The 23,670-nt window shown below is 42.4% G+C and overlaps 2 protein-coding genes across 4 annotated transcripts; one reads left to right on the forward strand and one right to left on the reverse strand.

Moving 5' to 3' along the window:
- Positions 1 to 1,155: 1,155 nt before the first annotated feature.
- fgf20b (fibroblast growth factor 20b) lies at positions 1,156 to 3,664 on the reverse strand. The gene is made up of 3 exons (XM_035161590.2): positions 2,837 to 3,664; positions 2,464 to 2,567; positions 1,156 to 2,307 (listed from the first exon to the last, which is right to left on the reverse strand). The coding sequence occupies exons 1-3, from the start codon at positions 3,135 to 3,137 to the stop codon at positions 2,062 to 2,064; spliced, it is 651 nt and encodes a 216-aa protein (XP_035017481.1). The 5' UTR covers positions 3,138 to 3,664; the 3' UTR covers positions 1,156 to 2,061.
- Positions 3,665 to 4,126: 462 nt separating this feature from the next.
- micu3b (mitochondrial calcium uptake family, member 3b) lies at positions 4,127 to 23,075 on the forward strand. Of its 3 annotated transcripts, XM_035160804.2 has the most exons (15): positions 4,127 to 4,429; positions 6,548 to 6,695; positions 9,167 to 9,198; positions 9,437 to 9,515; positions 12,176 to 12,223; positions 12,308 to 12,390; positions 12,480 to 12,551; positions 13,785 to 13,826; positions 15,607 to 15,702; positions 16,244 to 16,329; positions 16,495 to 16,666; positions 18,090 to 18,198; positions 19,417 to 19,574; positions 20,260 to 20,328; positions 21,897 to 23,075. In XM_035160804.2, the coding sequence occupies exons 1-14, from the start codon at positions 4,169 to 4,171 to the stop codon at positions 20,326 to 20,328; spliced, it is 1,455 nt and encodes a 484-aa protein (XP_035016695.1). In that variant the 5' UTR covers positions 4,127 to 4,168; the 3' UTR covers positions 21,897 to 23,075. The 3 variants fall into 3 exon arrangements, with proteins under 3 accessions (XP_035016695.1, XP_035016696.1, XP_035016697.1); XM_035160805.2 differs by lacking the exon at positions 13,785 to 13,826; XM_035160806.2 differs by lacking the exon at positions 15,607 to 15,702 and having other exon boundaries at positions 4,128 to 4,429.
- Positions 23,076 to 23,670: the final 595 nt, after the last annotated feature.

Raw genomic sequence — 23,670 nt, forward strand, 5'->3', positions numbered from 1 at the left:
CACTTGGTATGTGCAGTCTTAACAGCCCGAGAAGGTGCATTGTTAAATTTGGTGAGATTTGAACACGCAATACGTTCAATATTAATAAAAATGTAATGAACAGGCAAACAGTGCTCTGTAACACTCAGTGGAGGCCGCGCAGAGTTGAACATTTCTTCTTCTAAGTCTTTGGGTAAACTACAGCAGTGGTTGGCAACTGGGTCAAACCGCCGGTCAAAATCAATGCCAGATCATTTTGAAATTTTTTTAATTCATCATATCGAACTGACACAGGCATTCACGAGTGTCGCGGCTGGTGACCTCCGTCATGACCGCAATCACTTCCTCTATAGCAATTGGTCTGCAAAGTAAAAGCACAATGTTCGTTTTGTTGCGGTGTTGCTTTATATCAACCTGAGAGCTTTTATTTTGAAAATAAGTGAACTTGGATCTGAAGATTGTAATAACAGCAGTTCAGTATATCATTGAAACTTATATAAAAACCATACACGTGAACAGTAATACAGCAAATTCAGTGTCATCTTATTAAAAACATTGACTATAAATTTCTTCATTGCAAATGACAGTATATTGTAGAACTGTTTGAGACGGACTCACTAGTGGCAAAGAATAATTCTGAGGTTGCTCCGGGGCATTAACACAGTCCAAACAAACAGCCCATTCCAAACCGGCAGGGTTAGAACAGGCACTGCACTTGTAGATTTAAAGATACCTTGGCCACCTTTGCATTCCACTGTTTAATAAGACATTTCAACAAGTCTGCAGTCCTCAAACTGTCAGCAGAGGTTACTTAATCCTTATCGCTCTGACCTCCAGTTTTATACAGCTGCTAAAGCTGCAGGGCCTGAGCAAAAGGTCAGGTTTTATTTGGTCCTGATCGTGTCACTGTGCAGCCTCGCAGCATTCAGGAGGGGACGCTTTGAAGTTTTATGCGTGCGTCGGGGTCTACGACTCGTCCCTTGGCATAATGATGTCCATAAAGAAAGACAACATTGATCTCATAAGCAGGTTTATACGTTTAAACTTGAAGAGACGAAGGCTATGAGTAAAGTAAACTTCTTTTCAAATATTGCGCTGTTAAAAGTCAAAAGTTGTTTAAAGGAGTATATAACAAAGTGCCCTTTAATCATACAGGCTGACAAAAAGGCTTTTTAGTCACATTTTGAGCAATTTATTGTTTGAATTGTCAGTACGTCAACTTCAGATTCTGCTTAAAACACAAGTAACAGTAGTTTGGTTGTAATCACTGTCAAAAAGACAAAGAATTTCTTTAAAATTTGATTCACAGTTATCTTATTGTGATAAAATACATTTCAAAATTAGGGGTGTATTCCATATTTTGCTATGTTTCATATTTTTGGTCATATTACAGTATATCACTGGATGAGCTTTTTTCAATATAAAAGACTTAATGGTACAGTGTATCAGTCTTTATATAATCAATACAATTTCTAGTGGTTTCTCTATATCGCATGTTGTCTAACTGTAAAAATATATTCTCAAATAAATAAATATATAACATAAATATATGTATCTAAAAAGGAATAAATAAATTGTTACACTTTGCTCTGTTTAAACAGGTCTAGACACAGGTAAGAAAAACAAAACAGAATTCCTTCAAAGTCCTTCTGAACAAAATGTGGCTCTCTGACACGGCACCCAATAAAAAGTACCAAGTTGTGATACTGCAGATTCCCACAGATGCCACATCGACTGACTGACGTCTCTGTCCGACACACGACAGAGGAGATGCTCACTGACCATCCAGCTCCGTTTCCTATTCCGCGCAGGTACTTGTGAGGGTCGTCCGGCCTCCGAAACAAATGACCCCCCTCATGCCAAGCGTGCAGACATTCTAACCTGTCGTCCTGGCTGCTGAGAGATGGCCCGTGCATTCCTACAAGAGGCCCCCGGTACCTTTATCCCCTGCCGGCCGGGCTGCTGTCCACCAGCTTGCCCCGGCCACATCCCCTCCTGTGTCCCTCTCTCTCTTCTCTGCTCCCTGCCTGCGAGGGTTTTCAGCAGCTATTCCTGATCTGCACCAGGCCTCCCCTGCAGGTCTCAGCTGTGCCCCAGGATGTCTCTGTACAGCTCCGGTACACGGTCAGGGTCCACGGGCCTGGGCAGGAAGTGGGTAAATTTCTGGTGTCGCCTGGATTTAGTCCCATCCCTTGGTGTCCCATCTTTGTTTAATGCCACAAAATAACGCGTCCCTTTGTCTCCGTGCTTGTAGAGGTTGGAGGAGTATGTGTTGTACCAGTTCTCCTCAAACTGCTCCCTGAAGACACATTCGGCCGAGAGCTTATCCTGAAAACAAAGGAAACAACACACGACACATGTCATCGTTTCTTCAGAGACATCTTCTTGAGGAATCAAATCCTCCACAAGGGAGAGGCCCGGTGTCATCCCAAGGACAGAAATGTGGATTTTGGGGAGATGTGAATAATCAAAGAGGATACTTACAGAACCATACAGCTCTCCTTTGTTGTTCATGCCTAGATAGAGTCCGCTGTCCACCCCTCTAATGCTTATCAACCCAACAGCAAGACTTATGAATTCCAAAATACCTGGAGAAGAATAACACAGTTGTTCTGTACACACTTTGTGAAAGATGAAAGAAAATGATCACTCATCCTGATTCAGCAGATTAAAGCAAAAATTAATACATTTCAATAAACAGCATTATAGTCATTGTTAATCTAAAAGTGTTATTTACTCTTTCCTTTACGATGATTATTTATCATAACTACATCATTTGTTTTATTATAGCTGCTGCTTACTTTACAATACTTTATTTCATTTATTTATATTGCCATAATAAAATATTGATCTTTACCAAAACGACTGTGGTCCTTCCTCGTCCCCTGCACTGTGCCATCCGGAAGTATTTCCAGGTGGAATCCAGTCCTGCAGTACAACTGTCTCCTCCTCAGGATCCCTTTGAGGTGCGTTAAATCCGCTGCGGTGCTCCGGGAGAGTCTGTCCCCGGGTACCAGGTGATCCCCCAGCAGCAGCGTGGGACTGTCCCCCAGAGGGCTCAGGAAGAAATGGGACCCGACGTGTGCGACACCGTCGATGCCGTGCAAGACGCCTCCAACTTCCCCGAGAACAGGAGCAGAAGCGGCGGCAGCAGCCATCGCGTCAGAGCTCAGCGGGTAAAGTTCAGTGAGGAGGTCCGGAGGGAGCGCGCTCTTGCTTAGTAGGCTACCTGCTTCCCACTGTCACTTATAGTGCATGTTTCCGTCCACCTCCTGCGTTACTGAGCGCACGACCCCGTGGTGCAAGGACGCGTGGACGCACGGGCTTCCTCTCCTCCTCTTATCCAGCATGAAACACTCACCAGGATCTTGCACCGATTTCTCCCCCTATTCTTCCTCCTTCTCTACCGCTGCGTCTTCTTCATCAGCTGGAGGTGCGGTTGCTCCTCATGTTGCATTACCTGTGCAGCAGTGGACGGGGATGCCTCGGCCCCTGCAGCAGAGGCGGATGGAGCGGTGCGGGCTGGAGAAACGCTGCAGTGCAGGTGAAGCAGCTCCGGGGAGGTTTTGCGCTCAAAGTGGCAGGGGTGGTGAGGCAGGTGCAGAACCACAGGACTAGTAATGGGCGGGGCAGTCACAGTTCAGACGTGCCCTGGCAGGGATTTTTCTCTCTCTCTCTCTCTCTCTCTCTCTCTCTCTCTCTCTCTCTTCTCTCTCTCTCTCTCTCTCTCTCTCTCTCTCTCCCCCCTTCTCTCCTATAAGACATAAACCAGGAGGGAGACACGGTAGGAGAGAGAGGCAGAGAGAGAGAGAGAGAGAGAGAGAGAGAGAGAGAGAGAGAGGGTCGATGGTTGGGCTGCATGGGGGCTTCCACCTCTGAGCTCTGACTTTAAATTCTAAACCTCCTCATAGTAAATGTGTGACACCTTAAATAAAAAACAGTGATGAGACATGATTTTACAATAATTTAATAAATAATAATCCAATATTTCCTTCATGCGCTGTCATGAATGTGACGCCCTTTAATCCTGGAGCGTCTTGGAATAGCAGAGCTATACCCACGGCGTTTCTCGCGAGCTCTCTGCACTGTGTGTGTGTGTGTGTCTGTGTGTGTGTGTGTGTGTGTGTGTGTGTGTGTGTGTGTGTGTGTGTGTGTGTGTGTGTGTGTGTGTGGTTGTGTGTAAACAGACATGGCTGCCCTGCGCAGGCTGATCCCTTCATTCACCACCGGCTCCAGAACAGCAGCGCGGCGGCAGCAGCCGTCCTCTCCTGCGGCCAAGGCGCTCAAAGTGATCGCGGCCGGAGCGTGCGTCACCGGAGCTGCTTGTTCTTATTATTATTATTGTTATTACTACCGGGGCCCGGTGGTCGGTAGGCGCTCCGGACTGAGGAGCCGCGTCGAGGCTCGACTCTCGCATCTGGTGCTGCCGTCAGTTTCTGCCACCGACAAGGTACATTGGAGCAAACTATCCAGCAGTGGGGCTTTAGTGACAACACCGTTTTGTCAGCAATCGTGTAAAAACTGCATAAATCTCAATGCGAGCTTCGGTTTCTCGTGTAGGAACACAACGCTGATGACCAGAGAGAATCTGCATTTCCGTTCATTCTCCTCTCTCACGTCTCTACGCACGTACAACTACAATGATAACAGTAATATACATATTAATGTTATTAATAATAACGACGAGGTCACCATCAGGAGCTATCCACGACCTTTGGTGCTGAAATGGCAAAACGACCAAAGGCATCTCCTATCACGTGACTTATTGATGGCTACCATTATTAAGTGTTTCGCCTGCTTCAGCTTCAGAATTATTACATAATACTTATGAAATTAAGAGAGAATAAATATAGTATAGAGCATTTATGTTCTTTAAGGGGTGGACAGAATTAGGTTGAGTGTGGTCTAATGCAAAAGTAATGACCTGGAGCTGTGGTTAGCAACATGGCCATTTGCGAGGTCATTATACATGATGTTATTTTTAACGTTGTCATTATTTTTGGCCACTTCATGGAGCTACAGTTGTGGACAAAACAGACAAATGTCCCCTGAGATTAATTATTTTGTATCACTAAAACTAAGGATTATTTTAATAATCCATTAATCATTTATTCCAAAATTGTAGTAGTTTGTCACTCTTCACCTCATTAGAAAGTAGTGAGCACATCACACTTCATTACAATTTCATTTTTAATCATATTAAAAAGTGAAGCAGCAAATCCTCACACCCAAGAAGCTGAAGCAGGTACACAAGTGTGTCTATTGTAAAGCTCAGATTTAAGTCAATTTGCTAAATTGTTCCTTAATTTGCTGAAATCCTCGTCACGTCCCAATAGCCATCAAAAGAGAAAGTAAAAAAAAAGAAACAAATAAATAAAGCAGGTGTGTTTAGCCCCTCGCAGGACTGTAATATACATGACTAATTTAATTTGGTCCTAATGAAAAGACTGGCTGGTATAGCTGCCTGTCACTGGAGTCCTCAGTCGGTGAGGCATACGCTGCTAAAGGAGATAAAATAGCCAGAAGTGAAAGGGGCCGATGGGAGGGGGTGGAATGTATTGGTGTGTATATTTTCAAAGTGTAGCCTGCTATTGCTAACATTTCCTGGATTACCAACCCTAGCTTTAATCTACTGCTCACAAGGTGGGATGAGGTAAAAGGTTTCACAAATCCAGCCACAAGGTTATAATGAGATGGGTGTGTTTCAGTTTATTGCTTAATCAGTGTCATCAAACTTCACAATACAGAGAAGATTGAGCAACATTTTGACAAAACTCAATGTTTGAAAATACATCTGTGGAGTTTAGGAACTTGTGATCTGCACTTTCTCATTAACTGGCAGATTAATCCAAGTGGTGACAATATTTCCAGGAAACAGGGAGATTTATTTTACTTATTCTGTCTTCCCTGTTCAAAGTGTATTGGGCTCTATTAGCCAGTAGAACAGCACTTCATGTGACATGTGTTGACAACATTGACATGACTTTCACAGATCACAATAAACAAACATGTAAATAAGACCTGGCTTGTCCGCCTCTGTAGCTACAGGAGATTCCTTGTGCGATATCTGCAGGTAGGAGGAGGAGGGTAAACTTGACTGGTGTCCACAGGCAGCAGGAATTCAGGGACGCAGGAAACTGGACACTGGGGCTTGGCGGAGGGGCTGACATTTGATGAGAGGTGGGGGTGGTTAGAGGGGGTTTAATGGTTAAGCAGAGGGGGGCACACATTCCCTGGGTGTTTGCTCGGTGCCCAGTGGACCTGGCACCACGCCACCTGACGGAGAGATCCACTCTGTCTTCACCAATCCAGCCTCCTTATCTGAACCGTTGTAGGGACATTATCTGGTGAACGGGGATGAAAAATACGGCTGACATAACATGCGCCCCATTACTGAATTAAAGCATGGGCCTCTTTGTTGTCCCATGTGAGCGCGGCGGCTTTTCGTGACAAGAAAAGCTTCCGTGGATTTCATGAAAAGCATCTTTCAGACAGTATTATCACTGTTGATATGATTTGCAATATTTCAGGACAGTATGTGTGTGTGTCTGTGTGTGTGTGTTCACAGGCCAAGAGCTACGGTCTGGATGATGGAGACGTGTACATGTCGTCCTATGAAAACAGATTTCGTCTGTTCAGCTCAGTGGAGTACGACGGCCAGCTCTACATGACTCCACTCAACTTCATTGAATCCGTCACTCTGAATGAACCTAAAAGTGAGTGTGCTCCTGATACTCAAAAACATTAAACACACACACTAGGTTCTTTAAGTGCCCAGAGGACTGAGACATCGACAATTCCTGCAAACTTCATCTGCAGAGGAGGATTTTGTGATATTATTTAAAACCTATTAACAGCCGCTATATCAGGTCACACAGGTCAATTCATAGTAAGTCATTTGTTAAGCTGATAATTAATTCTTTGTTTAAATAATGTATCCACCTAACTCCAAACTGTCTGTATAGGGAGTGTATATGTCACAAACCATTTCTCTTAATGGCGTCACGCTTGGCATATGTGTTCTTAATGGCACAGGGAAGTGCAGTGTTGAATTTGGTGCGATTTGGACATGCAACGCATTCACTTTTAATAAAATTTGAATAAACCGCCAACCAGTCAGTGGGGGCAGGGCAGTGTGCCTTTAGTTTGCAGAACGACTCGACTGCCTTCTTCTATGTCCTCTGATAAACTACAGTAACTGCAGGTAAACATAACCACCTGATCGTTTGGATAATCTAGTTGTTTTTATTGTATATATTATCTCGGGCTGACACAGACATTCACGAGAGTCACGGGTGCTCTTTCATGACAACAACATTAATAGAACAACTTACTTTTTACCAAATTATCTACAAAGTAAAAGCCTAAGGTTCGTTTTGTAGCTGAAATGGTTTATATCGAGCTTCATTACAGAGCTTTTATTTTGAGAAGTTGTAAAGTTGGGTCTGTAGATTGTGTCGGTTGCATAACAGACACCTGAAATAGCCGTTATCCAATGTATGAAAAAATAAGGCCACATATGCAGTAAAAAAGCAAATCAAGTTTTGTGTTATGAAAAACATTGACTATAAAATCTTCACTGCAGTTAAACCAGGTAGGATAAACACAAAGTGTTGTAACTTCACTCTGCACCATCAAATAATAAAAAGTGACAGTATATTGCAGAACTGTCTGAGGATGGAAACAAGCATTCAGTCAGTTTAAAATGCATAATATTACTAAATGACTTCAGACTAACATTACATGATAAATTACATAATAGAGTTTTCAGTGTGATGTCTTGAAATATCTCCAAAGTTCCAAACCAACCAACAAAGATTACATTTATAATTGCTTAAAAAATGAATAAAAAGAAAAGATAAATATATTTATCCACTCATTATTTTTCCATCTGTAGTAGCAACAGATTCCTATCCATGCTGATCCTTTACGAGTTGTGGGTTGGGGGCAGTTGACATCAGACAAGAGGAGGGGTGCACCCTGGACAGGTTGTATCACAGGGCTGATATATAGAGACAAACAACCACTCACACTCACATTATAAGATGCACTTGTCTTTATTCTGCTTGTACTGTAACTAGGTGCTGCACTGCAGATGTAGCTCAGCCTGCGTAATCTTTGCAGCTCTGCAGAGGAATCAGCTTTATTCGTCGGCGGCCATTTGCTTAATTACTCTTCCATCAAGTCATGGGATAAACCCCCGCTCCTTCATCCTCCTATTACTCCAGATTTTTTTTTAGAGGCCCCTCACTGTTGTTTCCTGGAACATGTCTAGTTGCTGAGGGCCTGGGAAGTGTCATCAGACAATAAGTTGCAGCTTGAAGTGCCTCAGTCATAATAACCTGCATAAAGATAGACATCTTTACCAGCAACCCCACTTTTATGGCTCATTTATGTGGCAACTAAAACTCGCAGGGACCCAGAAAGACCAAACAACTGAACATGGATTCCATGAACGTAATGATGAGACGTTGTGATGAGAGCGATTGATTATGATTTGTTGCGATTGTTGTGTTGAACGTACATTGAGGAAGGAAAACAAGCAGCACTTGTGGAGGAGCACTCCTTCAGTTATTATCCTCTGGTTGATGAAGGCTAATGTGTTGCAAAATGGTAATCATGGTGTTTTATGGTTATATTGTGGCTGTAAAAAGAGAGTTTTGCCATCCCTGTGGATATTTAGGATGACCTTGGACATGAACGTTATGCATCACAGATGGTTTTAATTCCAGACTCAACAGAAGGAGCACAGTCCGATGCAGTGAAAGATTAAGTCAAAACTTAAAGTGCTGTCATGTAAATGATTAATATATGAGACATTAGTTGAAAGAATCAGATACATACCTGCATACACCCCTCCTTCCTTATTTTGGTGGAGAGCGAGCCATCAAATAGAAATCATAATCCCAGCTTTATACGCAGGTTTTAAAATGTGTCAGTGGAGGGTTATTGTCACTGTTATCGATGTGATTACCCAGCCAGGTGTTTTTTACAATGCATCCATCTTATCTGCTGCTTTATTGACCATCGGAATTTGTCCAGCGAGATATGCAACTTATGTTGCTGTCCACGTAAACACCGGTTTTCACTTTTGTTTTCCAGTTCTGTTTCACGACATATATACAAGTATCGAAATGAAAAACCCACAAAGACATCAGCTGCTAACTGTTAACTGTGTTTTCTTTAGGTAGAAGAGCTTGGAGGTCACTTACTAAAAAGGTGAGTTGTTCTTTAGTTTTTTTTTTTACAGTTTACAACTCCTATTAATACAAGATATATTATAATGAAAAGGCTACTCCAGTTAAATAAACACTCAATTTTAATAAAATACTCTTGGGGAAGATTCTGTGTTTTACCTCTGTGCTGCCTGTAATGTTCAGCAAACACTGTGTTGTGTTGTGGAAACCCAGGACTTAGAAATGAATGAGTGATCAGGGATTTTCCTTTTCTCTCTCAGGAATTAGAAAAGATGTTGGCTGACACTCCAACTGTTTGGAAAGGATCATCCAATTTGTTTAGGAATCTTCGTGAACGAGGTAAGGAACCTGCTTGATGTATTAGAGATGTTTACATAAATCCCTTCAATATACGTAATTGCCCTTTTATTTTTTAAGGCTGTGTTGCTCAGTGTGCCCTGTTGTGCACGTCAGCCTGGTGTAATGTAGAGCAGAGAGGGTGTGCTGTAAATACTATCTTATCTCTCCATCAGCCCGTTGTAGATTTATTCTCAGGTAACCTTTGCTGGAAGGCCTAGTCCATTTATAATATACAGGAGGTTCCTCCCTGTTTCTTTAATACAAAAATCAAGTAACAAAATGAAGTTTCCTGTAAAGAACAGTTTATGGTTTTGTACTAATTGAAGGGAAAATAATAAAGTAAGAAGATAAATCATGAATTTTTTAATGAAATTAATTAGAAATAATTAATTGAAAGTGTGCTACTAACCTTCTCTATTTCCCCAATAATTAATAAAAGAAGCAAAGGATTTAGCAAAGAAAGTAAAAATTAATCAAAAGTTATGGGGCCATAAAATCAAGCCTTAAGAAAAGGCTACAAATGGCACTGAATAGACTTGAGTAAAGTTTTTAGCAGCATTCTGCAAAACAAATCTCCATTTGTTTGATAGGAAAAGAAACGTTCAGTTGTTTATTTGCTTCTTTCCCCAATTTTTTTGTTATGTGCTTTGAACCATGCACAATAAAAACTTTCAGAAAACCTTTCAGAGGGTGAACAATTTTTTGAGAAATGTATCTATAGCTTGGGTAACTTTAATTATTTCAGTGATGTTTTCAAGCATAATGATACATTTCATCATCATTAAATTATCCAGGAGCTGTTTGTGTCTCGTATTTGCCGCGTGTGACAGCTCACTCAGTATTTCTAGGTTTGGTCTGACAAAAAAAGATTTTACCTCAGGCTGTTGAAAATTATCTCAACCTGTCTCTGCATAATTTCTATGATGATTTTTGTGCATTTAAAAGATATAAGATATCTAATAATATGCAGTCCAAAGAGAGGCAGAAAATTGGCCTAATTTAAAACTTCCCCCTAAGTAATTTTAAAATACCAGTAAATTAGCATACAGAAACAACAAGTAAACATCTGTGATGGCTCTGTATATGAGCACTGCACACGAGGAGTCTTGATGATTGGGTTTCAACAGAGAATCTGACTGAACTTGATGCGGGCAGTGAAACTATCCCCCTCCTCAACCGCAAACCTCCGTTCAAACTAATGAAAATGAAGTCGCCGTTGTGAGCGTATAGGTCTCTTTTAATTTTCCCACCTGGGCCTGCACACTCCGGCTCGGTGTGTCAGACCAGCCAGCGGAGCATCAGATCTCACTGCTCTGCTCTGTCTCTCTCTCTCCTCTGTTGCTTTAGCTAAGTGCCAACGCTGGGATTTGGGGCTTTTAATCCTGCTGTTAAACTTTGCGGCTTTGTCAGGGGGAAAAAGGACGGGATTGATCTGCGAACAAAGCGTCGCTTTAGAGAGCGAGGGAGCTGTTTGAACCCAGCTATGTTGAGACATGTCCCACCGGCCACCCCCCTGATCACCGCGGACATTATGAAGCCTAAGAATGGCATTGGATTACATCTGTGGGACTGCCACTCTGCATGAAGTGTTTCTGTGGAATTCTTTGTATTGTCTAACAACATCTACTCGAGCTCAGAGGCTGAGCTGCAGGGAGGAGGAGGAGGAGGAGGGGGGGGGGGCTCCCTCCAGGAGTGAAGGTGTGTGGTATTGGTGAGACATGGTTGGAATCTTAAAAGTTTTTTTCACCCTCCTCAACCCATTTAAGCTTTAGAGGCTTTGAAGCCAGAGATCTGTTGTCATTATAAGGCCGTACCTGCCAAACAGCGAGAGAAGATGGAGCACTTTGTCAGGGGGAATTTCTCGATGAACTTTGTCTAATGGCACGCAGCACTAATTCTCTTTTTCACACCTCAGTTTGAACATGTGTTCCAGTGGGTTTTACATCATCCTGTTAGCTGGATACACACCGCCTCTAGAGGAAATGTAAGACAGAGTAAATAAAACTGTCTTCTGTCGCCAGTTTTCTTTTTGTCACTTAAATGCTCCTCTTTCTGAAAATATCTCCCTGCAGCGAAGCCTCTACCTGAATTCTTTTCCCATAACACCCGGAGCAGTCACCCAGAACTATCTGAGCTGGATTCTCTATCTTCCCCGAGCAAACAAAAGCTTGGGAATGCTTTCAGAGGCAGAGGGGAGAAGCCTCCCGAGTCGGCTGAGATGTCTCCCGACACTTACTCTTCCCCTCTCCGTGTCCCACAACAAAGGGAGCTGAAGGACGGGACACAGAACCTGAATCGGCCATTCTCAATCAGTGACAGATCACTTGAGAATGTATTACACCTTGTTACCCAAACACGATCAGAGGCCGTGGGCTTCAAATTTGTTTGGGTTTGTGTCCAGATAGGTCAGCTCAGTTGTAAAGCCTGTGTTTGTGTGAGAGGAACACCAAGCATGAAGGAGAAGGCACCTTTTAAGATGTTATCAGTGAGAGCGAGGAGATTACTCTTGTCTGCAGGCGTGCACTGTTTCTGTGGACGGCTTATTCACCTCGGCCGCATGACTTTGAACATCTGTAACCAGCTTGTCCTTAATGCTATTTGATGCCGTCTTGTGTGGAAAAGGGAACATCTTGGTTTTTGTTTCTCTTTCTTTTGTTCAGGTGTCATCAGTTACACAGAGTACCTCTTCCTGCTCTGCATTTTAACAAGTAAGTAAAGAGTTCAACCCACTTTTGAAATATTATAAGCAGATTATAAAGGTGACTTTGAAATTGATTTCTGTGTGATCTCAGAGCCCCATGCAGGCTTCAAGATTGCTTTCAACATGTTCGATGCAGATGGGAATGAGATGGTGGACAAAATGGAGTTCTTGGTGGTATGAGCCACTTCTTGATAACCAGTTATATTGAAATGTATTTGATTGCTTTTTACAATCTGCGTAATAACGTGTCGGCCTCACTCCAGCTTGAAGAAATCTTCCGCAAGAAAAAGGACAGGAAGGAAGTGAGTGAAGACATGCAAAGGTTGGACCAGAAGGTATGAGTTTCAGAACTTTACAATGGACCAAATGAATGTGTGTAATGTTGCAGTTCTTGAAGAAACTTTCTAGCATCTTTCAGCTCTGTTGTTTTGGTTTTCCACTCTGCAAGGTTTTCTCATCAACCTTGTTTCTAGCAGCAGCAACTGTCACAGCATAAAAGGCTCTGACAAATTCAAATCAAAGGCTCAATTCAAACCAACAGAGACAAAGTTAGCAACTTGCAGGGGCAGAAAGTCAAACATATTTAGGGATTTAGGGATTATAGAGATTTAGGGAAATCTCTATAAACAGATTCTGCACGTGACTTTGCAGAATCTGTAAACGAGGGACAAGATTTTGGGACCAGAAGGCCTCTGGTTTCCATTTCTAGTTTGTCCAATCACGTTTGAGCAGGCTTTGGTTGCCCACACATGGAGAGCTGAAGAGGAACAGATTTACCAAGAAGCATCAGATATCTGTTTTTCAATTAATTGCTCAACACAGTGGAGCAATTCATAGCTAAAGAGGCAGATATTTGTGTCTGGAGCTGGTGGAGACCAAAGCAGAGGGAATAGGGTCAGAAACATGACTTGAATGCTCAGGTTTTTCTGTGTCTGCTTGAAATTTGTAAATAAGATCTTTTTTTTATATCAAGTTAATAAGGTGATGATGTTGTTTAGTTGCTCAAATGCAGACATCCACCCTGAATGTTGAATTTGAAGCAGAGGACTACAGTTTTTGCAACACTTGCGGTTTCCTCGAAAGAAGACAGGCGTAGGGTGAATGTGGTCATACAGGGTAAAACATGTCTGAGGCTTTCATCTCTGCAGGGACGTCTTGTGCCGCGTGCAGGTGGATGTATACAGGCAGAGCTGAACGGAGCGATAAGAGCGACTCTTTGAGGTCTTATCACACAAACACAACATGGAGGAGCTTACTCTGCAGGGACAAAATGTTAGCATCTCGGGACAGTCTTGAATTAATCTGACGCCCGTATAACCATCAAAAAGATCATTAGAATGGGTACTCTAGATTTGGAAGTATAATGATGCCTTGCAAGAAGACAAGTTGAGGATGAAGACTGGGTGCATTCATGAAAGCTTAAGGCAAGGAGGATTAATCCTGGTTTAAACTTGACGACTTTAAATTACAAACTCATCTGGATCCATGTTCCTCTTCTACAATACGTTGTGATTTATGAATGGATCTTCTGTCATGCATACACCTTCCCTCTTTTTTTTGCATTTCAGATCCTGCAGCTTTACGGTCAACGCAAATCCCAGCCGCACACTGTGCGTATTGTTCTTTTTCCCTGGAGGAAAATGAACTGTTCTGCTTGTTGCATGTGTTTTTGGCATGAGGTCTCTCTAACCTGAGAATGTTTCTGCATGGTGAAAAAACACACATGTCTCAGGGGCTGACATCTCCCGTGTTTGTCACTGTTAACGCCACACAGCCTCATTCACATTCAGTGAAATTGAAATGCATCACTACTTCAGCATTATCTGACAAATTGTGTGTGGAGGGGCCGCAGCGCAGATGATTTATGTACTCGTCTTTTGTCAGCGCCGGGAGAGAGATTCCACTTACCTGAAGACTGACAACGTTTTCGCCCGGACCCCCATGTTTTATTTTTACAGTTTCTTGAGGAGCGGTATTTGGGCTCGGGTTTCCTTTTGAGATGGGTTTGACCATGAAGGTGCCCGTCAGAGAGGAGACGCAGCGGTGGGAAGAGCACTCAGCACACACAGAGAGGTGCCTACAGCTAACACAGGGAGAGAGCCACCTTTTCAGTGCACTGTTTGAACGCTGTGCCTTTAGGTGTGTCTCTTTTGTTTTGATTCCTCCCACCGTACTGTAGGTACCTCGCCAGCAACAAGTTCAAAAGTCAGTTTTTTTTTTTCAATAACACATAACAGGCATGTCTTCAGTGCTGCGGTTGGGCTTTCCCCCACTATCTTCTGCCTGCAAGTGTGTCGGATCCTTTCACGGGACCAAGCGTGGTGCATTAAAGAGTTGTTCTGTAATTAGCTGTGGGATCATGTCGTAAATCTCCCCCTCTCTGGTGAAAAGCTACGAGGCTCAGAGGAAAAGCTGTTTTATCAGCATTCTCACATTTCCCCTCGGGGCTCGAGAGATGAAATAAAAAGAAAACTGAATAGATAAATAAATATTGTGAAACCAAGTGAAGCAGTACATGAGAACACGTGTCGACCTTTTTCAGTGAGGTGATGTCGACACTTGACATCGAGGCAGTGAGACTGAATAAGTGATATAAGCATGGGTTGGTTTTTACCTGGGAGTGAGAAATCCTAGTGTTTCTCTGGTGACAGATGGTCTGTGATCTTTTTATCGCAGCAGCGTCGACACCAAGCAAGCAATTACAAGCAATGTGTTGTTGACAGTTGTTTTTGAGTGTAGCTGTAGTTATATTACACCCACAGCGGCTGAGAGAATGAAGTGAGCAGTGTAAACTGTAATAATAATAATAATAATGATGATTGGTTAATCCCAGAGCAGGAGCGTGACCTCAGAGAGAAAATAGCACAGAGTGGCTTTCATTGTTCCAGACAGCATCGAACAGGAAATGTGACGCGGACAAAAGACTAAAATTCCAATAAAAAATGAATATCAGAATCTTTTTCACAACATTTCCTTGGATGACAAGTATTGCATTTGCTGGTGGGTTGGTTCAGATGCATTGTGAACCTGGCAGGAATCACGCCTCAGATCTTGCGACGACCTGCATGCTTTGGACATGTGTCAGCTGTGTTGGCTCGTCGTCCTGCCAAGAGGCTGCATGCATCGCTGCAGAGCAGGCTCATGTCAGGGCTGATGGGCCTCACAGACACTGGTGTCAGCCCCGCTCTGTTTCTGCTCTGTTTTCTGAGCATACAGATGGATGTCAGATTGTTGTCTCAGTGGATTGCATGCTCACCTGTCTGCCTGTCCTCTGCTACGTGTCTCCGTCTCCTCACCCTGACTCTACCTTCCAATCCATTTTCATTCCCCTTATCCTGTTAACAAGATGTAAATTGTCTTCTAATAGTTTTGCTTCAACTGCTGCCACAGGTTCTTAAAAGAGACAGTCAGCATGCGGAGGCCCGGGGCATGTGGGATGTTCTCAGACGTGGCACAAGTCAAGTCCTATTTTCTGATCTCACCGAGGTAGTGAAGCGGCTTTTAAGATGCCTCTTCACCTTTGACTATTACACTTATACAGTAATACTACACAGCATCTCCTTCTGTACCATGTGACTCTCTTTACTGTTAGCAACCACAGTGAAACATGCATATGATTGGTGCATCTGTCTTCTTGTTATCAGGAGAGCTCACTGAGCTCCTCTAATGTAAAACACCATCTGCAACACAGGGGGAAGCATGTGTAATAAATCTGCTGCATGTTTGTATCGTGAAGAAATTAGAGAAATGCTGGCCCACTGTTTGAAAATTAACCATTAACTCTGAGTAATTATTAAAAAGCTCAATCTGGCTATTAACTAACATCTTTACTTCAAGTTTCAGCCGGTTGAAATAAATGTCTTTGTTAATGTTTAGCTGACACAACAGTGTATCCTGGCTGTAGACAAAATGCATAGTGCATTGTATTTTTGTGAATTGTTTTTGCTATTTTACAAATCAAAATATAGGTGGATATTTAAAGCTATGAGGGGTGATGAGGCAGCTAATGTTTGGTCCTTCTGAGCAGGTGGATGAAAAGACAGAGACGACGCTGCTGGTGCATTTCTTTGGGAAAAAAGGCAAAGCTGAATTGAAATTTGAAGACTTTTACAAGTGAGTTGAGAAACCTTTTGTTATTGATTATGATGTCCCTGAGAACATTCTACTCTCTCTGTTTCACCCCATGTATAACCTCCCAACAGCTCAACCTTCAGTAGTCTTGTTAGTGTTGCTTTGTGCATGTGAGTTCAGCAGCTGCCGCCCGTCTCGCTCCTCCAGGTTCATGGACAACCTGCAGACAGAGGTGCTTGAGATCGAGTTCCTCTCCTACTCCAAAGGCATGCCCACTATCAGCGAGGAAGACTTCGCCCGGATCCTCCTTCGCTACACCAACGTGGCCGACGTCAGCGGATACTTGGAGAACGTGCGACACAGCATGCCGGATGAAAAGGTGCGCTGCTTTTCCGTCACATTCCCTTTGTGTTATTCTAGATGTAATCCAATAAAAAGCCCCAAAACACCCTCTTGGTTCCCCACACACTCCCCTCATGACACATAAAGTGTGAAGAACAGTTTGCCTGGCTCTGTCCAAAGCTAATCTCACACCTTGTGATTTTAGGGGATGATTGACTCAAATTCCTTCTACTTTCTGTCTGAACAGTCCCAAAGTCCTGAGGTGCCTGCACAAAGCCAACAAAATAAAAAGACACAAATATCTTCCAAGGTCTCTAACCCAAACCAAAATAAAAGGAATCGAACTACACAGGCTTAACATGCTTGCTTTAATGCTCTCAAAGTAACTCAATTATATTTTGAGGTAGGCTATTTTGTTAATTCAGAAAAAACAAGAGCTGAATTTTTTCTCTGAATAATCTCATTCATTCAGAAAAACAAAGCACATATTTTTTTAAACAAGTGATTGCAATACACTTCCATTAAATTCGGAACTATTTTTTAACAAACATATAGAAAACAATAGAAAAATAAATGTTAATATTGCTACAGATGGGTGTAAAACATAGAAACAGAATTATTTATATATATATATATATACACACACTCACATATATATACTATAGTAGCTTATTAGTATTTTACTGCTCTGTTTCTTTTCTTTACCACTGTGTGAATAAGCTGTTGAGTGAAGCATCCTCATTTTGAGCTGTAATGTGTTCTTCCTCTCGTCACGCTGACCCGTGTGAAAAGACGCCAGCACCTCCTCATCCTCCTCGAGTAGCCTGTTGCTAGATCTCCATTGATAATCAAGTGGGTCTCATCATTAGGCTGAGAGATATTTTATGGCCCTCACCTTGTCCAAACAGCAAAGCGTCACAGATTAGTCATTGCTCCGTTTGTTCGGCTGTGTGCGCCGCCTGTTCAGCGGGGGCCCTGGCGGGAGGAGGAACTGGTAGCTGTGGGACGGTTGAGTGGACATCAATGGGCTCCGTGTTGGAGTCATCAGCCAGGCCTGAGATGTTTGGGGATTCATCACTTTTTGTTTTTGTTTGTGCAAGTATCAGGTTAATCTGCTTTAGAAAAGTTTGCAAAACAGCCTGACCTCTTCCCAAAAGCGACCGCCTCCCCCCCGCTGCTGACAGCCCAGCGTGTCCATACGGCGCAGGGAAAATCCAGCAGTGTATACTTTAAGTGTTTGGGTGTGTTATCTATCTGATGGCTACACACACACATAAAGGATTCCCCCCCCCGCAGGATGAAAGCAAGCATATTATTATGTATGGTGTGAATCGGAGAACCATCCTGAGCTGGAGTGTTGACACATGTTCCGACCCTTTGCTTTATGAGGCACTTTACATTTCACAAGGTTAATGTTTCATCAATAAAGACGTAGTTTTCATGTTGTTATCTCTCCGCAGGGAATCACCTTTGACGAGTTCAGGTCCTTCTTTCAGTTCTTAAACAACCTGGAGGATTTTAAAATCGCCATGCAGATGTACAACTTCGCCAACCGCTCCATTGGTCAAGGTAAAGACGAACAGAGCAAAAATAAATTTGAGTCATTGGATAGTTTGAGTGTTTTACTATTTTTCTCCTCATATTGAGACCCACTCTTTGGTGCGGGCTTTTTACGTCCACTGAGGAGGTTATGTTTTCGCCCCTGTTCGTTATTTTTTTTTGTTGGTTTGTTGATTTGTTGGAGGGTCAGTATGATTACACGAAAACTACTGGACAGATTTCCATGACACTTGGTGGAAGGACTGGACATGGGCCAAGAATGAGCACATTCAAATTGGCCATAGATCTGGACAAAGGTTCTTTCTTTAACATTGCCAGATAAGGCGTATTTTTTTTCTTTTTCTATAGTTTTCCTAGGAAATTATGAATGGATCTCAATGAAAAGATCTCACACATTTAGGGGACTGAGGGTGTGTAATTTGGTGCAGCTTATTGAATTTAAGGGGACGGTTGTGCCCTTACTTTGAGTAAGTATTGGTGATAACATGTTATAACTACATGGCCAAAGGTATGTGGACACCTGAATATTACACCCACTTGTGTTTGTGGAACATACTCTACAAACAGCATCTTTTTTGAAAACCTTTTTTTAAATTTTTTTATGTTGAAACCTGGTTTGAAGGATTTGATCTCATTCAGCCTTGAACACCAACTGATGTTGGACAATAAAACCTGGAGTTCAGTCTTTGTTCCAGTCCCTCCTGTAGGGGTTGGATTGGGGTCAGGGCTGTAACAGTCACATTCTTCCACACCAAATGGAAACCATTTCGTTATAGACTTGGCTTTGTCCACAGGGGCGCTGACTCCTCGGCGGTATGGTGCATCTATTTTCATCATTTATTTGTCAAGTGTAAAAGAATCTGATTGAATCATCAGGGTCATTTGTCAAACTTGGAAAAGCTCCTTCAGAGCCACAGAGGACATGATGCACTTCTTTTCACAGCCTCAGAGTCCTTCCAAGTGAACTGACCTTCCTGACCTCCACCGATCAATGGAGAGCCACTTCATTCGTTTAAGTTGGTTTGCATCTCAGAAGCTGCCATTCACTCAGGAACAATATTTGGTGTCTGTGAGTCCTCATCCTGTAAAAAGCAGGTGTAGCCACAGTTTTATGATTTAATTCTGATCTCAAAGATATCCATGAACTGAGTGACGCTGACCCGGTGCCTGCAAGCAGAGAGATTAAAAAAGTCTTCTTATATCGTGTCTTTTAATGTCATATTGCAGAGGAGTTTACCCGAGCTGTCTACGTGGCCACGGGCATCAAGCTGACCCGCCACTTGGTCAACACCGTCTTCAAGATTTTCGACGAGGATCACGACGACAAACTGAGCCACAAGGAGTTCATCGGCGTCATGAAGAACCGGCTGCATCGTGGCAAAGGGGTGAGACAGCATGAATACCGTTTATCTATACAGTTTAATGAAGGAGGCAGGAGAGAAGAACCTGCTCGACCTTCTCTCCTCCTCCCTCGTCAGCCTCAGACGTGTTCTCATTCTTTCTGTTGGCTATTTCTCAATGTGTAATCTGTGTAGAGTTGCCAAAAAGAGCTCAGAGATGGACTCATGGCTGCAGAGTCACGTCAGATTTAATCTGAAGAAGGACAAACAGGCAAATGTGGGTCTACGCTGAGCTCGGAAATGCATGTTTGTTTTCAAAACAGGGTGCTTTAACACAATTAGGTCCGCTTAAGCAACTATTACCAACACAAACACCATGTTTCCTGTTTAATTACAACTTTAAGTAGGCACTACTTATGTCTCTTTTTTTCTTTAGGTAATGGTACACTTAAACACCTCCATGCCATCATGTCTAAATTACACTGCTGCCACTTTTTATTACTGAAACACATCTCACCTCAATGTCTGGGATTAGTGATGTTTGTGAAATCATACTGCCACCTAGTGGGACATCAGGAAAATGGTCTAATCATCTTTCTCCTTCTTTCTCTCTGTCCCACACACACACACACACACACACACACACACACACACACACACACACACACACACACACACACACACACACACACACACACACACACACACACACACACACACATGCTCGCAGGGTGTCAGAGTGGAGGAGAAGTTCATGTCTTTCAAGTCCTGCATGAAGAAGGAGCTTTCAGGCAAATAGGTAAAAGTCTTCTGTCACTGTCAGTGTGAGGCGTAAATAATCAGCTTTAATTCTCTAGCACAGTTTCCAGCCACACATACTGCAGGATACAGTCAGTCTTTTCACATGTGATTTGAGGCCCACGCTCTCCTCGGCCCGGAGCATTAAGTTACACTGTAATATTAACGCCTGATCAACTGCCACCAGATACCAGCTTAAGTCTGCATACATGGGCAGTGAGCAGTGCAGTCTAAAGCCGTATAAATGTTTCAAAGGAAATGCACCTCTCTGCGCAGGGCTCGATAATTTGCCTTCGTAACACTTGGGAAAGGACTGGATCTGAATCTCTCGGGATGCAATATGAAAATGTCTCGTTTGAGAAATCTGGGAATTTTGTAAGAAAAGAAATAAAATAGCCTCAATGTATATATGTATATATAAATAAATTTAAGAGCTGTTTGCTACTAATCCTGTTTGGAAGTGATGATTGCTCTCATTGTTGTGTGACCTGACTCAGATTAAAACCTTTGAAAAACAAACAAATACAGAGAATGAATGCTATAGAACTTTTATTATTATCTAGTTAGACAGCCGTAACTGAAAAAGAGCATGAATAAATAGGGCTAGTGATACACAACAATTACTCATTTAAATATCTGTTCAAGTGCACATCCAGCATGAACTATTGCCAGTTTGCTGACATTTTAGCCAAGTACCAGTAATGACAGTAAAGCGTAACTGCTGTTTTGCAGCAGCAGAGAAGAAGTAATTTCTGGGAAAAGAACAGTTTGATCTGGCGAGGACTAATATACTTTAAAGACATGGTATTAGTTCAGATTGGTACATAGATGTGTGTGCTGATGCCTCATTCAGCATTTTCAACAGTATCTATGTCATTTCTGATGCTGGTATCGATACCTCTCTAGTACAGAGTCTAGTTTTTCTCTGTTCAGAAGAAACAGCACCTCTAAGCATAGTAATTAACACATTATATGTAATTTCTTTAATCTGCACCAGAACATGACCTAAAAGTTTAAAAATGACAACTTAGAGATTTAGTTTTAGAGATAATGAGTCTGTATCAATGCTCCCCTGTTATGGTGTTCATGACCTCTGACCTCTGCATCCTCTGAGCTGTTCTGGTTTGCTGATGTTTTTTATTGGATAATTTTTCCTTCTACACTGTAAAGAGCTTTTTTTCAAATTTTATGATACTTTATGTCTGAGGAAAGCACTGATATTCCCAATGGCTTCAACTTTTCCTTCTGTCATGATGCAACTTTTGCATTTCCTCCATTATGTAACCAGCCTGCTAACTTCTTCACACAGATGATACTCATTTGACGGATTGATACTGTTTCTGTGCACTTCTGCAGAACTGCTGCTGAACTCACTGATCGCTACGATTAAGATGTGCAGGGAGGTTTTCGCACTCTACTTCCTCTCTATCTAACTTCTGCTGTGTAAAATAAGAAAGAACTGCCTGCAGAGATAAAAATGATGCAGCCCAGTCTGCCTTCCCAACAACACTCTGTTGGTTTACACTCGAACACACTTGACTTCACATTTTCTCTCTGTTTTGTCCCCAGGTAAAGATCCCTTCATCAGCAGCATGTCTTACAAACTGAATGAACCTCCGCCTCCTCCCTCCTCTCCTATCAGGCAAAAGGGTCCATGCATGCTACAGCGTCTTAATGCATTGAGTTAGAAGTTTTCAAATAAACAGGATGTGGCACAAACAGGAAGTGGTCGAGCTAATGTGAAGCTCTTGCAAGTGCTTTAACAAACACAAGTGACCCATAATGAGAACATCCATTGAACTGGTGTGCTGCAGGACTCTAAATTGCACTAATTACGGGTGCCTAACCACTGTTTGCCTGTTCAGAACTATTTATTGAATTATCTACATGTAAATATATTTATTGGTTGTAAGATTTCTAGCACAGATTTTACATATTTATCTAAACCCTTATCCTAAAATCTTATTGCTGCTTTTCCAGTGTGCGTTGTTTGTTGGCTCTGCAGCCCCCTGCTCAGATCAGCTTAGGACAGCAGCACCTCCCTCCCCCCTTCATACCCCTCCTCCTCCTCCTCCTCCTCCACCTCCTCCTCCTCCCCGTCCCCCCCTCTCCCAAAGCGCTGCAGCTAAAGATCTTGCAGGAATCCCTCAGAGCCAGCAGGCCTGAAAGCACGCACCCCGTCTGTGGCGTTTTCCACTCTTTAACTACAGGCAGCTAACAGCGTTAATCATTTCTTGGCTAGTAAACACTAGAGCTATTTTTATGCCACTGGCAGGGATGACCTCTTTATGAATATGCAAAAAGAAAAATATCAAAGCCATATGTTTGTTTCCGCTCTCGGGACACTCAGCTTAAATTAGTGTTGGTTTTAATGAGCAGTGGAGTAACATGACCTTCCCTTTAAGCTCTGTGAGGAAGAGTTTACACTTGATCTTCTTTACACTCGCACTGTGCGTTACTGAGGAATTCTTCATGACTGTTGTTTCCTGGTCCCGTGTTTGCTTTGGGTGGAATCATGTACTGAAATAGACTGAAGATATCCACATGTTACAGGCTCTAATATTAACCAGACCAATGTATTTGTATTTCTGCTGTTCAAATATTGAATGTTCTGATTAGTTAGTCTACCTCCAAAAGAGTTTTGGAAACTTCTCTCCATAGGTCATTCTTTTAGATTAGGCCTCCATGGCTGATGTTACAGCGCAGAAGCATTTATGATGACATGGCGCAATAAAACATAAGATGAAATATTTGGCTTCCTTGTTATTTTCTGCTCTTGCTACTACACACATGCTGAAAACTGCTTGTTCAGTTGCTGTTTTCACACCAGTCAGCTGATAAACTGAGTGGCCCTCACCAGACAAACCTCTTCTTCTTTCCTTTTAACCACTGCAGACTGATGGCAGGATCACTGTAGAATAAAATTAGCTGTTTCATCCTTAACCAGAAGGCGAATCATTAACAGTATTAATCATCAGGAACCTGGGGCCGTGTGGGTGTACGAGACTCTAATCAGGGACTTTTTATCTTGGAATGGTTAATTCAGTGGGCTAATCATTTGCAGTCGTATATACTCTGATCCTGCACCTACAGAGGCTTCTTTACGAAGTCTGGAACAGATGCCTGGAATAGAAAGAAAAGTTTTATTTCATCTTTTCATTCTAGGCCAAAGTTGGCACCGGGCCACTCGGAGATCTATTTGTGAATACGCCTTTTACTTGTAGCCATAAAGTCCTTAACAGTTGATCCTATTTATCTAAGTAATGTAGCAGTACCATGTGCTTTTAATGGTTTAGATAATCACTTCAAGACATTGTGTGGTTAAGTATTTAAGAATTGTTTT

This window comes from Hippoglossus stenolepis, chromosome 7, assembly GCF_022539355.2.
Source record: "Hippoglossus stenolepis isolate QCI-W04-F060 chromosome 7, HSTE1.2, whole genome shotgun sequence".
In the NCBI taxonomy this organism is placed as follows: domain Eukaryota; kingdom Metazoa; phylum Chordata; class Actinopteri; order Pleuronectiformes; family Pleuronectidae; genus Hippoglossus; species Hippoglossus stenolepis.

Bases quoted from the DNA above. Each gene is read 5' to 3' on its own strand.
- fgf20b (XM_035161590.2), bottom strand. From the start codon at position 3,137: ATGGCTGCTGCCGCCGCTTCTGCTCCTGTTCTCGGGGAAGTTGGAGGC. The intron at 2,568-2,836 runs GTAAAGATCAAT...ATTCTTCTCCAG, and splicing joins GAAGGACCACAGTCGTTTTG to GTATTTTGGAATTCATAAGT. The intron at 2,308-2,463 runs GTAAGTATCCTC...CTTTGTTTTCAG, and splicing joins AAGGAGAGCTGTATGGTTCT to GATAAGCTCTCGGCCGAATG.
- micu3b (XM_035160804.2), top strand. From the start codon at position 4,169: ATGGCTGCCCTGCGCAGGCTGATCCCTTCATTCACCACCGGCTCCAGA. The intron at 12,224-12,307 runs GTAAGTAAAGAG...GTGTGATCTCAG, and splicing joins CCTGCTCTGCATTTTAACAA to AGCCCCATGCAGGCTTCAAG. The intron at 13,827-15,606 runs GTGCGTATTGTT...CTGCTGCCACAG, and splicing joins GCAAATCCCAGCCGCACACT to GTTCTTAAAAGAGACAGTCA.